The sequence below is a fragment of the Dreissena polymorpha genome, chromosome 1 (assembly GCF_020536995.1).
Source record: "Dreissena polymorpha isolate Duluth1 chromosome 1, UMN_Dpol_1.0, whole genome shotgun sequence".
Taxonomy (NCBI): domain Eukaryota; kingdom Metazoa; phylum Mollusca; class Bivalvia; order Myida; family Dreissenidae; genus Dreissena; species Dreissena polymorpha.
Window position 1 is genome coordinate 117,063,366 of NC_068355.1, and position 21,266 is coordinate 117,084,631.

The following is a 21,266-nucleotide window of genomic DNA, read 5'->3' on the forward strand; positions in this document are numbered from 1 at the left end:
GGGTATGTTTGCTGCAAATCTATTGGCTATAAGATATAACAGCCTTTTCTAATTGGCTGAATTCAAATACAGAAAGTTTACCTGTTAGATTGAAACATGAAACATGGTGGACAATGTACTGGTTTAACTTGTTAAAATAAAGTTAAAGACATTTAACAAACAGAAGAGTTCATTAGTTTTTCCATTAAAAACACTTTCTTAAAATACTTATGTATTGATATCATTTGGAAAGTGACATGAAATATTGCTAAAGAGTGATGCATACAGTGTTTGAGCAGTCTGTCTAGGAATAGAACAACAACTGAAGGTTTGTGATTTTTATTATTTCTAAATATTCCTTTAAATTTAATCTTCTTATGACATTATTGTAGACCTTTTTATGTGAAATTTGAGGTTTTAGTATGGCAAATATTAGTTTAAAAGCAGCTGTCACCCAAATTTTCACTTAGTGGAGTTTGCAGGTTGAAAAAGGAAGTAATAAGACCTATGTGGAGAAATTAATAACATTGAATGTAGTATCGGAATTTTCTCATGCAAGGTTATGGAACTGCAGGCTAAGGAAGTTTTTTACTGTGCATGTTGAGCACTCAATGCTCATTAATGGTGTTAATGTTTATTATTATCCCCCGCCTTAGGCGGAGGGATATTATTTTGGCGTTGTCTGTTCGTCCTTCCATCCTTCCGTCTGTCCGTCTTTCCATCCGTCCGTAGTCATATCTTGGAAGTGCTTTGGCAGATTTCACTGAAACTTGGTATGAGTATGTATATGGATAAGAGGACGATGCATGCCAAATGGCATTGTACACCATAAGTTAATAACAGAGTTATGGCCCTTTGTATCTTGAAAAAATGCTTTTTGTGTGTCCAAGGCCATACCATGGAAGTGCTTTGGCGGATTTCATTGAAACCTGGTTCGAGTATATATATGGATAAGAGGATGATGCACGCCAAATGGAATTGTACACCATCTGTTAAAAACGGCGTTATGGCCCTTTGTATCTTTAAAAAATGCTTGTTTGAGTGTCAAATATAATACTTATGTGTCCAGAAGCATGTTGGCGGGGGATATCAATTCAACGTATTTGCTTGTAAATAAAAAATTAAACCAATGGAATTGGTTTTTAGGTATCTGAGTGTGCATTTTCATACCAATAGAATTACACATCATTCTAATTATAGCAATAATAAATTTGTACTAATCATACCAACAAATTAAGTTATGCTTAGTGCTTTGCGATGTATTCACTTCGTTTTTAGTTCTCTTTCTAAAGACCATTTAACAACTTAATATTTAAAACAATTCATGAATTACGTTCCCTATACATTTTCATTATGTGCTTTAATTACCATTGACCAGTTGATGGAAGATACTGCAGAGTTTGGCAGGGAAATAATCCAACAGCAAAGCGGCTCTTTAAGCGCATTTACCTAGAGGACTTACAGGGCTACAAATTCATGGTAAATATTGTCATGCCCTGGGCTAGATAAGTTATTTAATGTTAACCACCTGAAAGTATTTTGTCTTTTTGGAATTCAATATATTAGTCTAAGTCATTTACACTTTTCTGGATCCTGGGATAACTTTAAAAGTTCTAAGTATTTTTTCATGAAACTTGAAACATGAACAGATGACAATAAGGACATTTTGCACGTCATTTCATGTTGTTTATAATGCAAGAATTCTGGTTGCTATGGCAACAAATATATTTAACAAACTTAAAATAGTGAAGTTTAACAGGTAGGGGACCATATTGCTTTGCAATCTCTTGTTATAGTTTGAATGTAAATAACTCTTTGCTTTAGACATTTTTATGATTTTTTATTCTGTAGAGCACATGTGAGCAGTATACAATGTACCTCATACCAAAAAGGACCCGAAGGCAGTGACTGGTGTTCAATATTCTCAGAAGAAAAGGAAAATGGCAGTGGAAGACTTGGACAAACATTTTTAGCCTCTGTGTTAAGCCTGGCAGTCTGTGGCTGGTGACATGTTTTATTTTGGTTACTTCTTGTAAAAAAAAGACCAGTTATTTATTTTGTGAATTGTATTTTGTGTTTGTTTTTTGTCTTAATTTATTTGTTGTTTTTTTTAATTTAGGAATTTGAAACTTGGATAATTGAATTAAGTCCGTGTTCAACAGTACTGAGCATAGTATTATAAATAACAAATTTACAACAGTATTATTATTAACTATGCTCAGTACTTGAATACTGGCTGTCTGCATGGGAATTTGTTTTCTAGAAAGTTGGTTTCAGACTTAAATATTTGAAGTTAACCTTCGGAACTTTTCTAGAATTGTACTGGAACACATCAACTAGAACTGAACTTCTGTTATCGTACTGAAAGTGTTCTAGAATTAATAAGGAACAGTTGTTGAACGTTAAAATTTATGAGAAAAAACTCTAGAACAATTGTGTGTGATGTGTGTGTGCATGTAATTGTGTGTGTTTATGAACATATGTGAGAAAGGAAGTATACTTGTCATAAGAGAAATGTAAAATTCTACTTCTATGTTTTATATTGTGCCTTTTATAAGTTTTTCTGTTCTCACCTGTATATGCGTGCATGTTTATGGATGTGTTTTTGAATGTGTGCATGCATGCCTGTGGTTAAGAGAGTTGGTACTTTATGAAAATGTAAAACCACTCATTTTTGAATATGTACTGTGACTGCATGTGTGTGGTTAATGATTGATGCCAGATCTTGTTCTTGCTTAACTTCTATGATGAAACCTTTAGTTACATTCACATTTGTTTTTCAAAATCAATAAAATGCCTTTGATCTATAATCTGTTTTTATTTCTATTTTATTCCAGCTTTTTATTAAATTCCATAGCTTTTCATGGAATTCCACGGCATTCTATGGAATTCCACGGCATTCTATGGAATTCCACGGCGTTCCATGGAATTCCACGGTGTTCCATGGAATTCCACGGCGTTCCATGGAATTCCATGGCGTTCCATGGAATTCCACGGCATTCTATGGAATTCCACGGCATTCTATGGAATTCCACGGCATTATATGGAATGCCACGGAATTCTATGGAATTCCATCCCATATCAAGTCCCCCTTCTGTTTTTTTTCACTTTTCCATTGATTGCATGGAATCGGATGGAAAGTTAGTGCCAATACTCCACGGAATTCCATCTTACGATTTCCATAGAATTCCATATGATTCCACGGCAGATCTACAGACGGGTTTCTCGTATCAGGCCTAACATCGGATTTGTTTGTAAAGAGGCTGTGTCAGAGGAGTATGAGGAGGAGCTTGCCTGGTTGTTAGATTGGATAAAGTCGGCGCCAACCAAGCTTGATAAAACGATTATATTTTGCAGGTAAAAATACCCCCGATGTATTGCATATTGTACATGTATAAATATATATATTAATTAATTATATGTATTGTTTATTTTCATCATCAACCGCTTTAAATTATATGAATAATGAACATGTATGAAAACCACTTAATGTGTAGGTCCTACAAATTGGTTTACAACATCTGGTCGTGGCTTGTTAGCAAATTAGGTGATCAGGCGTATGTTGATGGGGACAGATCGGTGGAACATCGTGTTGTAGAGATGTTCCATGCCTGGACCACAAACTTGTCCAAGGAACGAATCCTCAACGAGTTTTTCGGGGAAGAGAGTGTTAAGATTGTGGTGGAGACTGTAGCATTTGGGTTGTGGGTAACCCCCCATTTACACATAGACGCCGCTTCTACTATGATCAAAGCATGGCCGAAAACGTGGCTGATCGTGACGAATCGCAGGAGAAACGTAGTGGAGTCTTCAAAAGCGTAGTATGGTCGCGGTAGAGTCTTCATGATCGGAGAGCTCTACGCTCTCGCAACGCTTATTTTGATCATGCTAAAAACAAGCGTAGCGGGATCGTGGCCAACAAGAATCGGTGTCAAGTCGTAAAAAGAGCATAGTAGAAGCGCCGTAATCGTACAGGCAGCGCGGAAGCATCGGGGAGAGATCTTCATGATCGTAGTAAAAGCGCAGTAAAAGCTCTGCGTAGCGTCGTAGTATGATCTTGAATGTCGCGGCAGTGAATGCAGTAAGCATTTGACGTAGGGGCATCGTAGAACGGTCGAAATGAAGACCATAATTTTCCAAATTGCTTGATTTAGACTCCGATTGGCATCGATCCTTTTTTTAGATCGTGGCTTGATCGGGATGACCGTCGTAAAGTCGCAGCTATGTGAGAACGGGGGTAAGTTACTGGACAATTATTACCCCTTCAATGTGACTTAATCGTCGAGCTTTCTGTACATAGATTGACGAAACGTGTTGGTCTGATCTAGATAGTATGGCATCCAGAGCAACTGGAGTCCCCGGGTGATTTGATACATTTGAATACATGAACCTATATGATTATCGAAGTCTCTTCATTTATGGTATTAATTATAAAGTTATAGATTCATTCATTGGGTACAGAGCGATAATTCGTTGGGTACAGAGAAATGTGTATTTATTCATTGATTAATTTATTTAATTATGTGTCGATAACGTGGACATACTGTTCTTATTTAAAATACAAATCTTACATCTGGTTCTTTTTCAGATTCATTGACATTTCGGATATACGTCTAGTCGTCCACTGGGGTGCACCACAAAGTCATCTGTTGTACTTGCAGGAGGTTTGTAGTTGCCTATCCGTATGGCCGTTCGTTAGTGGGGAACAGTGGAATGAGAGAGACGAAACTTTAAGAGAGTTGAGTGCTTGAGGCGGTCTGTATTAAAAACATTGTTGACCAAAGAGTTGGATGAAAGTGTGTTATGTGTCATGGAAGGTTGCATTTTGAAAACATGTAATGTATGTGAGTGTAATCTGTGCAAGTGTTGTTCGAGGTGCTGTGCAAAATGCGGGTGTGTTGGTGTGATACATGTTTTGGAGAGATTTTTCATTTGAGTATTGTTAATGATACAATATTATTACAAGTTACCTCTCACTGAATGGGTTGTTTTATATTTATCATAGTTATTAAATCATGATGCAGCGTCTTACTTTACGTTATATTGCATAGTTATGCTTATCTCAGAATTTGATGATATACAATCAATATCGATGTAAAAGTGATGATACTAATACTTATGTCGCTAAGTGAATTCTTTGTTTAAGTCTAACCATATCAAAGTATTTGATGAATCAAAGCTTACCCATTTAAGTCAAACAACTTATGGTATTAGTGATATTTTAATAAAACAACATCATATAAAATATAAGTTGATATATTGAGTCGTTTTAAGAAATTCGAATTAAAAATTAAAATAAAAGTGATTTATGTAACGAATAAAGGTTTTTAAAAAAGATGTTATCAATCGCAAATGGTTATAATTTCGGAGATGCTTGGAAATTAATAATGTCAATTGGTAAAGTAAAAGTTCTACAGACTCCCTCCGTCGAATTTGCGTTTTGCTGCTTGTTTTCGTTGGTTTCACAATGATATAAAATGATATAATTGTGAAATATGTACCAACGCATTAAGTGACCCACATAATAACAAAATAATAATGAACATTTATAAAAACCGATGATAGACCATATTAGTTGGACTTATGTCTAACCATTTAACGGAAATGTCCGAAAGCAAACGTGCCTGTACTATTGGTTGAAAATAATTCCGATACTCATCAGATTGGCAGGTACGCTGGCCATCTTTTTTCAATAAATTAAAATATTTATAATAATATATTTTTTGCTTTTTATTTCATAAATATGGTTATTTTTTATAAAGGATGTGGTTTATCAATATAAATTTAATACTATTTTTAAACTTGTTATCATAAAGTTCCGATCATCGCCAATCGAAAAACGTTGATTTGATTGGTCGAAAAAGTTTTTTTTATAAATACAGCGAGAGCCCGAACTTTGACATCCGAACTGCAAAACAAAAACAACAAACATGTACGCGATCCTATATTGGGAGGACTCATCATGTTCAGTTGTAGGTTAAAGAAGCATTTTATCGCCTAGAAAAGAGGTGAACGAGTATGTGATCGGCGACTTGGTGCAGGTGAAATTCCAAGGAAAAGTTTATTCTGCTAAGATTTATGAAATTGGAGGTAAGTTGTTTTTTACAACGCAGTCTGCAAATTAAAACTCCGATTCTATTAATACGCTAGGGCAGGGCTCGAATTAAGCACTCGCAAACAGGCCATTTGCGAGTACATTTTAAAAAACACGTCTAAAATGCGAGTGCAACATTTAGATACTCGCCATTTTTTGCGAGTTGGGGAAAAAACAAACAAGGTGCTTAAAGATCTTGGATTAAATACAAGATTTGTTCGCCGATCGAAAGTCTTCCGACCAAGTACGAAAATAATTAAACCCCGTCTAGTTTCGATCTAAAAATAGATCTGAAAATTGGAATTACCCTAATTTGCATAATGTATTTCAGCGGTTACTTCCGTTCTAGCAGAAATAATTTTACGAAATATTTTTTAAAATATATTTACGCTCTGCACTGTATCTTTCTGCCGATATAGTTAGTAAAGAACATTGAAAATTATATTATTGCAATTGAAAGTATGTTATTCCCTTCTTAAGTGAAAATTGGCGATAGTTATTCAGTATGAAGTTTTTTTTAAAACGAAGCTCATTTCGTTAATTCCTCATTCTTATAAATAGACGGAACACGTTTAGCAGACGATTTAAAAACTCAAAAATGTCGTCTACTAAAAAAATAACTAGCTTTTTTGTGGCGAATTCCTCCGTCTCCTCTGTGGAAGACAAAAAAGCCGAGGCCGAACCAGATAAAAAGAAATGCCGAAGAACTAATCCCAGTCCCAAAACAGTTAAGAAATGGGAAGACGAGCTAAAAATAACTTTGAACACGGAGAGAGACCAAGACGGCAATGTGTGTAAGATGTTCTGCGAAATATGTGTGGAACACAGAGCTGACCAAACTTCGTCAGTAAGTAATTTTCATCCGCAAATTTTTATCATTTATTTGATTGATGTTTGGCCAGTGACACCTTGAGTCTTCATTCGCAAATGAAGTGTACCCTGAATAGACAAATACTCCTACAGGAGCTGTCTAATCATGGTAGACTTAATTTGCCTATTTGTATCACATGGATTTTTTTCTCAACACTCACTTTTATCCCTTTTTATATTTCAGTTTGTTACTGGCTGTACCTCCATAAAGAAAGAATCTGTGAAATTCCACAAGGAGTCTGACTGTCACAAGAGAGCAGTTGATATCAAGGCTGCAGCTCAGAAGAAAACAGCCAATAAACCCACACCGATTCAGCAAAGTTTAATGAAATTAGATGAGAAAGCGCAAGATAAGTTGGATAAACTTTTTAGGACGGCTTATTTTATAGCTTCACATGCCAAACCATTTACTGATTTTGCTGAGCTGTGTAAGTTGCAAAATGAAAATGGCATTGATCTCGGTGATACATACATAAATGACAAGGCGTGTGTTGAGTTTATTACGCACATTGCTGGTTGCTACTTTGATGATCTTAAGAAAATCTTACATGACTCTCCATTTCTAAGCATATATTGTGACGGTACAACAGACAACTCAAATTCTGAAAAAGAGTGCATTCTAGTACGTGCTATTGATGACTTTGAACCAAGAAATTTCTTTTTAAAACTGGTTGAGCCTGAAAATACGAAAGCAGACGGTATCCTGAAAGCTATTGATGCTGCTTTTGATGAGTTTGAGATGCCAGACTATAAAAATAAAACAATTGCTATGTGTTCAGATGGTGCGTCAGTTATGATGGGTGGTAGAAATGGTGTTATTCAGAACATTCGTGAAACAGGAAATGCGCCTTGGATCCTAGCAATATGGTGTATTGCTCATCGTCTAGAGCTTGCTCTGAAAGACTGCTTTAAGCAGGAATACCTTCAAACTGTTGTTGATGTGTTGACCAGTATATTTTATTTCTACAGAGGGTCATCAAAGCGCTGCAAGGAAGCTGCAGAGATAGCAGAAGTCATGGATACCCACTTTACCAAACCAGAAAGATGCAATGGGACACGATGGGTAGACCACAAGCTAAGAGCAATTAGTAAATTGATAAAAAACTGGAAGGTGCTTGTCATGCATATGATGAATTATGCTGAGGACCATTCTAATGGTTCTGAGTATAGGGCTAAAGCAAAAGGAATATTAAAAAAGATGATGCAGTTCAAATTTCTTTGGTATATCCACTTTATGAAAGATTTACTTGGTACTATCTCTGCAGTTTCCTTGCAGTTTCAAAGAGAAGACTTGGTCCTTTCAAGTGCTTTAACTAAAGTCCAGAGTGCTAATGAAAGCCTTCATGATTTAGGTCAGAATGATGGAGAGAACATACAGTCATTTAGAAATAAACTAGTTGGTAATGTGTATGAGGGTGAAACATTGCACAATGTGGTTGATGATGTATCTCTAAACAATGAAAAACAAAGACTAGTGCTCTCTGTTACTGATTGTATAAATGTAAGGTTAGGAAACTTGAACACAGATGAGATGTTTGTCTCGTGTCACGTCTTTGATCCCAAAAACTGGCCAGATGATCAGCAAGGAGAAGCCTTGAATATATATGGGAATGGTGAAATTGGCATTCTACTTAACCATTTTAGAGAACCAATGCTCAATGCAGGTGTTGATGAAAATCAAGTACTCAATGAATGGAAATATTTAAAATTATACATTTCAAGAAACCAACACTTTACTGGCAAAAATCCTCTCAGTATATACAAGCGTATTAGCCGAGAAGATGTTGACAGGAAAGAGTTCTCCAACATTCTTTTGCTGATTCATCTGATTGGTCTCTACCCCCTCAGCAATGCTGAGTGTGAAAGATGCTTTTCTGTTATGAAAAGGATAAAAAGTGATTGGCGATGTTCACTAAGCACTGAAAGGATGGACCAATTAATGCGAATCTCTATCAGAGATAATGAGGGGTTCCAGCCACGCAGAGCTGTGAATAGGTGGTGGATCAGTGGCAACAGTAGCAAAAGGCCAGATGTCGCCCCATATGGACCGAGGCATTAACTTTGGATGATATAACTGATATAAAAAAAAATACTCTTTACACTCAATTGTGTTACAATGTTGCTTTGAAGTTTTTAGTTAAAATAAAAAAAGAAAACTTGTATTGCGAGTTGGAAATAAAAAATGCGAGTTGAAATATTAACAACTAGCAATTTTTTGCGAGTTGAAAAAAAAAAGTAATTCAAGCCCTGTAGGGAATTCTCATTTTAACGTAAATCACAGTATTTCAGTGTGTATTTATTTTGACTATGTGTATTTACTGAACAGAAACTTATTTTGTTTGACAGCTGAATGGCGCCTATCATGTATTGTTCATAAGTGAACGCATACATTTAGGCTTTTAAGAAAAGGAAGCTACAAGGTGGCTCGGGATTATTTTGTTTTTGTTTTCAGAAAACAGGGCCATACTATATAATTTTGGCCATGGCATTAAACCAACTTTAGACTTTGATTTATTCATTTTGGGCAATTTTCTTGGCTAACCAAAATTGACAGTTCATATGACATCATTGCATCTCCATGTATTTAAAGACAGTGCACTGGTAGGGGACTTTGGTATTGCATGCATAACTAACAGGGCCTTGTCATTTTACTAACATGCAGGTAATCTCAAGTGATAGTGAACAAGTTCCAGAGCCTGACAGCGAGCAAGAGCCTGTTAAAGATTTTAATGATAGCTTCTGTCAAACAGATACTATACAGAGTCTTCTGTTATTTAAGAAACTTCCAAGTGATCAATAAGTTCACGAACATTAAGCATATTTGAATTTGACAATACTGTGAATTTCGACCCTCACCCGTAAAGTTCACGAAGTGTATCAGAAGTCAGGGTTTTTTTTACTAAGAAAGTAGTCGGCATTTTACCCTACCAGAATTTTTTCCCTTCAAAATACAATTTCCCCTCCAAGAATATCATTTTTCCCCAAAACATAATATTTTCCCCTCAAACAAATGTTGTTGTTTTTCCTTTGGATCAGTCGACACTTATCAAATTTGTATCATGTACAGCGATATCGCTCTCTCTCTCTGCTCGGCTCAGAGGACTGTACAGTCATGTAAAATATCGAACATAATATATATTTTATAAACAACTGGTAACAAAATGAGTTGCAGATAATTGGTCTGTTAATTACCACATTTTAACTTACTCTTTTGACCTATTAACTCTTTTCAGCTCAACTCAACAGTGAAAAATGCCCATATTAAAATGTCAATTTAAACAGAGAAATTGAAAAATTGCTTATTCGGTTATGTAAATGGTGTAATATATAATAAGGTAACCATAGTTACAAAAGGTGAACTCATTGAATATAATGCAAAATGAAGGCATCTCTAGTGCACTAAGTTATTTTGAAAATAAAGATGAATCATGTTAGAAAGTGGCTCGTAATGCATATACATCAAAGGTTGACAAAATATATTCAGAGTACAGATCATTAAGTAACAAGAGCTGTGTTTGTGAAACACAATGCCCCCATAATGCGCTTTGAAGCCATATATTTGACATTTGACCTTGAAGGATGACCTTGACCTTTCACCACTCCAAATGTGCAGCTCCATGCGATACACATGCATGCCAAATAGCAAGTAGCTATCTTCAATATTGCAAAAGTTATGACCAAGGTTAACTTTTAGGACAGACAGACACACACATACAATGACAGACACACACATAAAAAGACAGACAGACAGGTCAAAAACCATATACCCCCGATCATTCAATCTGGGGGCATAAAAACAAAGTGAAGCCTGGCCATGCTGAACATTTGACTAAATTTAGATCAGAACGAGCCTCATTTCGGCAGGCTGGCAAGACTAAAAAGAGAAAAGTTGATAGCATTGATTTGGCTCCAAAGAGTTCTTTTATGGAAACTGTTTATACACTTCAAGAAGCACTATGTCCCCTTTTGCGCCGCTTTGAAGCTATATATTTGACCTTTGACCTTGAAGGATGACCTTGACCTTTCACGACTCAAAATGTGCAGCTCCATGAGATACACATGCATGCCAAATATGAGGTTCTATCTTCAATATTGCAAAAGTTATGACAAAATGTATAAGTTGGAGCAAACAAACCAACCAACCAACAGACAGGGCAAAAACAATATGTCCCCCACTATAGTGGTGGGGGACATAAAAAGAGGCTTTGAAAAATTCATTAGAAGAAATTGCAATGGGAGGACTTGTTATAGATAGAATTATTGAGGTATTGGAACAGAAAAAAGGGAAACCAAGGCTGAAATTAAATGGCTAGTTGAACAAACAAGAGCACTGCATAACGGGTGCCAACGCTCTTCTGCAGGTGCAGTTTTGAATAAATGAAAGCTTGTCAGAATATTTCTTTTCACAGTGACCTTGACCTTTGACCTAGTGACCACAAATGGGTGTACATATGAAGTTTCAATGTTGTAGATGGAAGCAATTCCATTTTAGAACCTATGTTCAAAAGGTTAACACAATGTTAAGGTTAGCACGACGCAGACGGCGGAATACACGACGAGCTGGCTATGACAATACCTCGGGTGTTCTCCGAAAATAGCTGAGCTAAAAATTATAACATATGATGAGCATAGTAGAGCCTAAACACCGGCAACGCAGCAATGTGTATATTCATTACTTCAACACAATGTGTCCACCAATAAAATACCCTTAGTAATTAGTAATTCGCGATGTGTTAAAACTTGTGAATATTAAAGCAAGTTATTTACCTTCAAAAAGTACATGTAATAATATGAATATACAGTGTCTGCATTTGTCGCAACAACAGATAGCTGAGGAACTAACAACCCAAGAGAACACAATCATGTCTTGTAAGTGACGAAACTTTGAAGTTTGGGAAAAAGCATGAATGATTTCATGCTGTGGACAATACTGGGCGGATATGGGTTCTGGGTTTGCGCAGGGCCTGAATTTTACTCTTTTTTTTACTTGCAAAACATTGCGAGCAGCTTTAATACCAACTCGCAAAATCAAAAACATTCTCGCAAATATTGCTGGAGCCATAAATAAAAGCAAGTTTGGACATTAGTTTAGTACTAGTTAAACAAAATAAAATATGACATTGACAACAAGTTATAGTTTTATAAGTTATTTTTCCCACTTTTTACTGTTTTCGTAGAAGGATTTAGTTTCCGTTTTTTTTTCTAACTCAACAGTTAACTTTGCGATATCGTTCGTCTTGTTATTTCTGTCTTCGGGCAAAAAGAAAGTAGTTATTTTTCGCTTCTACGTCATGTCTGTTCAAGTTTAATGGACACATGTGAATAGTCGACTGTTTCACATTCTTTGTAGCAATACGATCTGCGTATCTGTATAAGTATACTAGACTACATACAAGGTGCGCGCTTCCACAGACGGGTATTCGGACGTTCTATAAATTGACCTACAGTTTAGCATTCATGGCGTCGAGCGCATTAAGCAATATTACTAGTTTATTTTTCACTATTTTTTTACTCGCAAAAAAATACTAGTATCTTAAAACTTAACTCGCAATCTGTATTTTTCACTCGCATTTTGCGAGTGTGTGCGAGGGTTAAATTCGAGCCCTGTTTGCGGCAGATGTCCACCAAATCAGGTCAAAGTGCATTAGACACTTTTAAAGAAATTCTCAGTGACATTGATCGCTCATTGAGTAAGGCAGGAAACAATGTGTCTGAAATGTTATTAATGAACATAAATGCTACCAGGGTTTTTTATCTGGTTTTGGGGAAAGGGCCTGGCCTTTTTTGAGGGGAAAAAATAACGCGAAATACCGTTGCTTGGGGGAAAAAACACGCGAGACGCCGGATTTTGGGGGAAATAAGGAAAGTCTTAAATAATCAATTTAACATATTTTACAGTTTTTAAAACAAATTCAAGGCAACAGATAATTTAATTATGCAATATGTTATATTTTCTACACTGGATCAGGTTAACTTATCTTATTTAAAGTTAAAAAAACATAAATTTGGGGGAAGGGGGGGGGGAATTAAATCTGGGGGAAATTTACCTGCTGAGGGGAAGAAAAATCGGAGGGGAAAGGGATTTTTTTCGGCGAGTCACAAAGGAAAAAAAAACCCTGGCTACCATGTCTGATATGGCGGCCACACAGAGAAGAAATTCAATGAGTTATTACAGGATTTTCGTACAGATGTACGTGAGCAAAACACAGAGAGGGACGAGTTTACTAAAAATGAACATAGTTCAATGAGTAGGACTATGAACTTCTTCTGCTCTTTACATGTTCTTGTTCATGTTGCAGAAGGTGCAGAAAAAGCACTTTTAGAAACAGACCAAGTTCTCTTTGAGGAAGCACCCATATATGATGTATCTTTCAGAAAACAGTCAAATTTACGGACAACAAAACTTGTAAGGTGTTTATCAAAGGCTTTTGCTAGAGAAGGGGAAAAAGAGAATTGTGTGCATGGACCTTTTACAGCTTACAAAGTGCAATCCTGAAAGAAAACAGATTAGTTACGTTACCTCTTGAGAGGTTTAGAGGTAACAGATTTAAAATTCTTTTCAGCAATGCTGCTGCTGTTTACTTTTTGTCAGAGAAATTCATGTAATACCTTGATGGAGGGGACACCAACAGATTGTTGAAAGCTGTCAAACATGACCAATGCCAGAGCATCGTGCAGGTTGTCATGCATTAGGACTTGTTTCTGAACTGATTTCAAAACCGCTCTGGTGTTTCATTGAAAGCACAGATATAAACATTTTAGACATGCAAGACCACTACCTAGAACTGATTTATTACATGGAAAATCTTGACGCAGCACAATTTATGACTGAATATTTTCCATTAACATTTTGTAACAATGACCAACTTCAAAAATCCCCAATATTTCAGTCTACAGACATTGATGGCAATGTAGTTACAGTGATATCAATGCTCATTCCCACATTAACAAGAAATGTGTTTCTCAGAAACACTATGTCCCCTTATGCGCCGCTTTGATTTATTTTATTTTTTTCGGAGTAGCTGTTTAAAGTCACTTTTGACCTTAGATGACCTTCATTTGTGATAGGTTCGAAATGAATAAACCCGAATTGTGCATTGGCTAATAATACAAAAATCACCGTAAACATTGGTAGTCTGGTTCTCAGACTAAAACATTGGATGCATATCATTTGAACTGAAATTTGAATATATTGTAAATAACATGTAAATTACAATAAATTAAAAACAGTCTTGATACAAAACATCCTCTAAACATTACATCGAAACGTTTCTCCTTAGTTTACGAAGCAGTATAGCATTAATCACATGTCTCTACAATTGAAAGAATCTTTTGTTTACATGCCGTAGCTGCTGTTACATATTGTCAAGAAATATGTTAAAGGGACATTACTGCGTTACACTAAATACTAGATCCCATAAGAGTTATCTCAACTGTTAATCTTGTGTTTATATGAATATGCTTAATAGTTTGTTGCACACTTGTAGTTTGGATATGAATGAATAAACATGTAACCATATACGCCTTACGTTATATTAATAACACCGGCTAGACTACAACATGGTGTCAGAAGTTAAAAAAACTTCGGATAAAACCAATGGAATTTTGATTTTAATACAATCATAAAGTTCCAGGATTTTATTAATTTGTGCTAATTGTGACATTCTGCTCATTTTAAAAAAGATGGATAGCGGACACAATATAGGCCAAACACCCAAGATGGACTGGGACAATCCGGACTTACACCAAGCATTTAAATCGTTCAGATCGCACTGTGATTTCATGTTCAAAGGTCCATTAAAAGGAAAAGACGAAGAAACCAAATGTAATTATTTAATGTTATGGGTCGGCGAAAAGGGTCGTTCAATTTACAGTACATGGACACTAACAAATGACGAGCAGAAAGACTTGAAACATCATTTTGAACAATTTGAACAATATTGCAAACCAAAATCGAACAAAATTTACTCCAGATATGTTTTCAAGACAAGAATGCAAAAGGATGGAGAAACATTCGAACAATTTACTACAGATTTGCGATTATTAATAAAGGACTGTGATTACCCTGCTGGAATAATAGATGAAATGATACGTGACCATATTATATTTGGAATCCGTTCCCAAAAACTCCGCGAAAGAATGATCAGTGAAGGAAATGATCTGACACTTCAAAAATGTCTGGACATTGCCAGGACATATGAGTTGACGAAAAGCCAGGTGAATTCGATGGACAATAGTGGTATCCATGCTGTGGCCAGTGCCAGTGGAACTAAACGTCCAACAACAACCAGCTTCAAGCCGAAATGGAAGGGACATAAGCCGAACAACGCAAACAGGGGAAAATGTGCAAACTGTGGTGGTAGCAAGCATCCTACAAAAGAACTTTGCCCGGCACAGGGAAAGAACTGCAATTATTGCCACAAAATGAACCATTTTGCGTCAGTGTGTTTCCAGAAGATTAAGGACAACAGCACCAGAGCTAAACATAAAGCCAGAGTTAATGAGGTAAATGACTTTTCTGACTCAGATCAAAGTGACACGCATAATCAAAACTTTATCAATTCGGTCATTTATGATAAGCAAAAGAAACAAGCTCATGTTAAACTGAATGTTGGTCCAAAAGAAACAAAACTAATGTTTAAAATTGACTCCGGTGCACAGGTCAATATCATTCCATTACGTAAATTTGCATTGTTAGGGATTAAAGGTCCACTCAAAAACACTCACATCAAGCTATCAGCTTACGACGGAACATCACTTAAGGTTCAAGGCACGATTCGTCTTCAATGTAGCTACGATGGTAAAAAGTCATATCTGGATTTTTACATTGTAGACAGCCCCTCCAGTCCCATATTAGGTCTAGACACATGCATGTCTATGAATCTAATCAAATTTGTGTCAGGAATTGAACATAAACATTTCTACACAAAAGACACGGTTGTTTCTAAATACTCTGATGTATTTACTGGTCTAGGAACTCTCCCAGGGGAATCTGACATTTGCATAAAACCCAATGCTGTTCCAGTTATTCACCCACCTAAACGTGTTCCTGTAGCAATCAAAGACAGACTCAAAAGAGAGTTAAACAGAATGGTTAAGGATGGTGTCATAACCAAAGTTACTGAGCCGTCCGAATGGGTCAACAGTATGGTCACTGTTGAAAAGCCCAGTGGTGCTTTGCGGGTGTATATTGACCCAAAAGACCTCAATGACGCTATAATGAGACCACACTATCCATCAAGATCAATTGACGACATTTTGCCTGACCTGACTGGCGCTAAAGTGTTTTCAAAATTTGATGCACGTACAGGCTACTGGACTGTAAAATTGAACAAAAAGTCATCTTTCTTGACAGTGTTTAATACTCCATTTGGGAGATATAGGTATCTCAGACTACCATATGGGATAAACTGCGCACAGGACATTTTTGTTCGGAAAATGGACGAATGTCTTGAAGGTTTACAGGGCATCAAGGTAATTGTTGATGATATTGTTTGTTTTGGAAGTAACAGACTAGAACATGACAAGAATCTCGATATATTGATGGACAGGTGTCGACAGATTGGTCTAAAACTCAATGCTGACAAAACTGAAGTCGGACAGACAGAAATTCCATTCTTTGGTCACGTACTGACAGAAAATGGACTGAAAATTGATCCTTCAAAAGTAAGGGCAATTCAGGAAATGCCATCTCCACAAAGTCTGATCTTGAGACAATACTTGCAATGGTAAACTATTTGCAAAGATTTGCACCAAATCTTGCTGAAATGACTAGTCCACTGAGACAATTGTTAAAAAAGGACAGTATTTTCCGGTGGGACCCGGAGCATGAAACTGCCTTAAACAAAATAAAAGGAGTTATCACTCAAAACCCAGGACAAATACTCTCGTACTTTGATCCAAAAGTTGATGTTGTGTTGCAAGTTGACGCATCACAAAATGGACTTGGTTGCGTTTTACTGCAAAACGACAAACCTGTTTGCTTTGCCTCAAAAGCATTGACGGAGACAGAGCGAAACTATGCGCAAATCACAAAAGAGCTCTATGCTGTGTTATTTGGCATGACGAAATTTCATCAAATGACATACGGACGACACATAATAGTCCAAAGTGACCACAAACCACTTGTTAGCATAACACGGAAAAGTTTGCTAGCAGCTCCGCCAAGATTGCAGAAAATGCTATTGCAATTGACCAAATATGACTATGAAATAGTGCATATACCTGGAAAACAGATTCCAGTGGCAGACACGCTAAGTCGCAATTTCTTGCCCGACGAACAGACTGACGTTTGCCAAGACATGGACTCATATGTTCATGCGATTATGAAAAACATTTCTATGAGTGATCAGAAAATCCAACTGATAAAGAGCAAAATTGAATCTGACTCTGAAATGCAGTCACTTAAACAAACCATTCTAAATGGTTGGCCTGATAAAAGACAGGAATGTCCAAAATGTTTGTATCCATATTGGAATTTTAGAGATGAATTGGCATTCATTGATGGTTTATTGCTTAAGGGAAGCAATGTCATCATTCCAAAGGAACTCAGACAGTTGATGTTGGACAAAATACATGACTCACACTTAGGAGTTGAGAAATGCACACAACGGGCACGAAGTGTTGTGTTTTGGCCAAATATGACAAAAGACGTCAAAGACAGAGTTCTCAATTGTCCTATTTGTCTAGAGCACAGAAACAGTTACACAAAGGAACCTATGATTCCAAATCAAATTCCTGAAGGACCATGGCAAGTTGTCGCCACTGACATATTTCACTGGAATGATTGCAACTATATTGTATTAGTTGATCTATACAGCAGATATTTTGAATGTAGTTTACTGAACAATATGAGAAGTGAAACAGTGATACACAAACTTAAGGGTCATTTTGCCACACATGGTATTCCTTTAAAAGTGACAATGCAGGTCAATATACAAGCCAGGAATTCGACAGATTTTGTAAAGATTGGGATTTTGAGCATGTCACATCATCTCCATTACACTCCCAGGGCAACGCTGTTGCTGAAAGATGTATTCAGACAATCAAGAAGATTTTCACAAAATCTTTACAAGCCAATCGAGATCCTTATCTTGCAATTCTCGAATACAGAAATTCTCCACTTGCCTATGTACAGTCACCTGTTCAATTACTCATGAGTAGGGAAACAAGATCAATATTGCCGGTAACACAAAAACATCTTGAGCCCAAAGTACAAAATCACAAACAGATCAAAGACAATATGTCAAAATCACAAAATACTTCAAAGGCAAGATACGACAAACACGCAAAACCACTCAAACATTTATCACAGGGCGAAACTGTCAAAATCCAACAAGATAAACGTTGGAAACCAGCTATTGTAAGAAAACAAATACATGACAGGTCGTATATTGTTGAAACTGAAGATGGTGGGGTTTATAGACGAAATCGTGGCCATTTGTTAAAAACAAATGAAAAACCATTGCATATTTTCGATCCACAATCACTACCTATCAGTGACAATCACAAAAATATCACACATAGTGACATACAACAACCACAGCAGCAACAACAACAACATCAGCAACAAAAACAGCAGCAGTTACAACAAAATGCATCGGTACCAAAAGATAGTAGTAACCGAATACAGGCAGATAAACAATATGTCACTAGATCGGGCAGAACCGTCAAGCCGCCTCAGAGGACAGACCTGTAAAATAACTATACATGTGATTTGATTTTATAATATGTATGTTTAATATAATATGTGCATGTTTTTTTTTATCACAATACTTTTATATGTATTTCATACATATATGTATTTTCATATGTATAAGTTATCATATTTTCATACTGCAGTCTGCAATTATTTTGTGAGAGTATCAAAGTGTTAAGAAATCGGGAAATAAACAGGTGTATTTTGCTAAGTTTCTATATATTTCTTTTCCCGTGAGAAAGTAATATTTTGGATTATATTTCTACAGTGTTAATTAGATTTATCAACAATGTTAAGATGAGGCTAGAACAGCGCCACAATCTATGTCATTTTCGAGAGAACTTGAGCAGTGTAATCAGGATGTAAACATTCGCCAGCAGTGTGTGAGATTTGTAATCAGCGCTTTACCAATTAACGTTAATGTGAAACATTTGTTATACCGGGACACACGATTTGTAATACGATCACCATTGAGATACAGATTAAACATTTTCCCAGGAAAACATTTATTTGAAAAGAAGGGAGATGTTACATATTGTCAAGAAATATGTTAAAGGGACATTACTGCGTTACACTAAATACTAGATCCCATAAGAGTTATCTCTACTGTTAATCTTGTGTTTATATGAATATGCTTAATAGTTTGTTGCACACTAAACACTACAAAAACAGGCTAGATTGCACTTTACCGGTACACAGTTGTTTACCACTATCGACAAAGCGGGGGTTTGGGGGCGGTAGCCCGCGATACTAAGGAAATATTAAGGTGGTGGAAATATATCTGTCTTTGATTTATTTTAATCCATATTTGTGTTTATTAGTGTAAATATGTTTCTTTGTACTTTGTTTTGTTCATTTTTTATATTAAGTTCTGTTTTTCTGCAAAAAATTCATATCACTATGATGCTTGCAATATTGAGCCTTTTATGTTTATATTCTACTAACATCTGTACACATTATAACACATTATCTTTTATTTCATTTCAACATTATGTTCATAGTATTTCAGTGGTGAATATGTTTTCTTTTGCTATTGAAACTGATGTATTACTCTTGATGAAAACCTAGTCATTACAATACTTATTGACAATAAAACATACAATTTCACCTCTTCTTGTGTTTCATTTTTATTTGTTAATACATTAAAATATATTATCTTATTATCACTCACTACCTTCATTAAAATACATGGTCGCTTCATTCCATCTCCTTTCACTGGTCGCAAACATTACAACATCAACGCCCTAAATCTTTTTAAAGATATTTCTTTACTATAATGGTGGGGGACATAAAAAATGTTATACAGTCTTTGATAAAAGACTATCTGCCTGGTGGTGAGTGGTTTAACATTGATAAAACGATGAAGGAGAAAGTAGAAGGAACACCAAAGCATAATAAGTTTAGCGAAACAGTGTTTGGTCAGCTTGATAGAATATAACTTCAAGAGATTAGCCCAACTGTTCACCATTTTTACAGGATAGGCAATAATTGCATTTTGCCACAACAAGACAATTGACTGGATTATGTAAAACCAGAAGAAGAAAGGACAGAATTGTTTGTTTCTGCAAGAAAAAGCACAAAAGAACTAAGACATAAGTTCAAGACCTGTGTAAATGCAATAAAACTGGAAGTCAAGAGAAATGTTGAACTGAAGCTTCAGACGGAGAAAGAACAGCAACTAAAGAAACTGCAGAAACAAGTAGATCTTGTAAACAAAATACAAATATGGGAACTATGGCAGACACGAGAGGAGGTGGATAGAGTGTGCTAAGACAGGCTTTTTCCGCCCTATGCCACGGGTCCGAAATTCGGCCCCATTCCCAATGCAAATCTGGTTGTTTTTTTCCCAATTGAAAAAAAAATTCCCAATTCAAAAAAAAAAAAAAAAATTTTTTTTTTTTTTTTACCCTTTAAATATATAAGTTGACCTGATCTGGTGTAGAAAATAGAAAGTATTGCATAATTAAATTATCTGTTGCCTTGAATTTGTTTTAAGAACTGTAAAATATGTTAATGATTATTTAAGACTTAACTTTTTATCCTCAAAATCCGGCGCTTCCCGCGATCTTTTTCACCTCAAAAAGGCCAAGCCTTTTCCCCAAATTCAGATTAAAAAACCTGCACTTATCACACATGTTCATAATATTTTGTAAAATTTTAATAATAAGTTATCAAAATAGTCGTTATTTACCAGTTAACGGCTTCTTTGAAATATAAGAAACACTGTTTTAAATAATTTACATGCGATAATTTTTCCCAATTGAGCCAATTTTGCGATTAATTTTTTTCCCAAAATGGGGGTTTTCACGACGCGAAATTCCCAAAATTCCAGTGTGGCGTTTTCCCAAAATGGAGCGGAAAAAGCCTGTAAGAATTAAGACAAAGACTGACAAAGTATTGGCTCTCAAGTCTCAGCTTAACTTTAAAAAACAGATTCTAACATGTTGTAGCTAACATAATTATTTTTTTATGTATTTCTTTAAAAACTTATTTAACATTGTGAAATTCTTTGAAACCAAAATAGTAATTCAACTTAATAAGTAAATATCATTAAAAACATGGAAAACAAATGTAGGAATCGAAAATGACCATACTTGTTTATACCAATTATATTTAAGGTTGATT

General features: G+C 35.8%; 1 protein-coding gene and 1 long non-coding RNA gene across 2 annotated transcripts; both read left to right on the forward strand.

Moving 5' to 3' along the window:
- The first annotated feature begins 206 nt into the window (after positions 1 to 206).
- Positions 207 to 2,143, forward strand: LOC127846829 (uncharacterized). The gene is made up of 3 exons (XR_008033689.1): positions 207 to 307; positions 1,358 to 1,458; positions 1,831 to 2,143. It is a non-coding gene; the product is annotated as an uncharacterized LOC127846829 (long non-coding RNA).
- A 3,992-nt stretch (positions 2,144 to 6,135) lies between these two features.
- Positions 6,136 to 9,182, forward strand: LOC127846409 (zinc finger protein 862-like). The gene is made up of 2 exons (XM_052377636.1): positions 6,136 to 6,920; positions 7,128 to 9,182. Exons 1-2 carry the CDS (start codon positions 6,672 to 6,674, stop codon positions 9,000 to 9,002), a joined length of 2,124 nt encoding a protein of 707 aa, XP_052233596.1. The 5' UTR covers positions 6,136 to 6,671; the 3' UTR covers positions 9,003 to 9,182.
- The last annotated feature ends 12,084 nt before the right edge of the window (positions 9,183 to 21,266 follow it).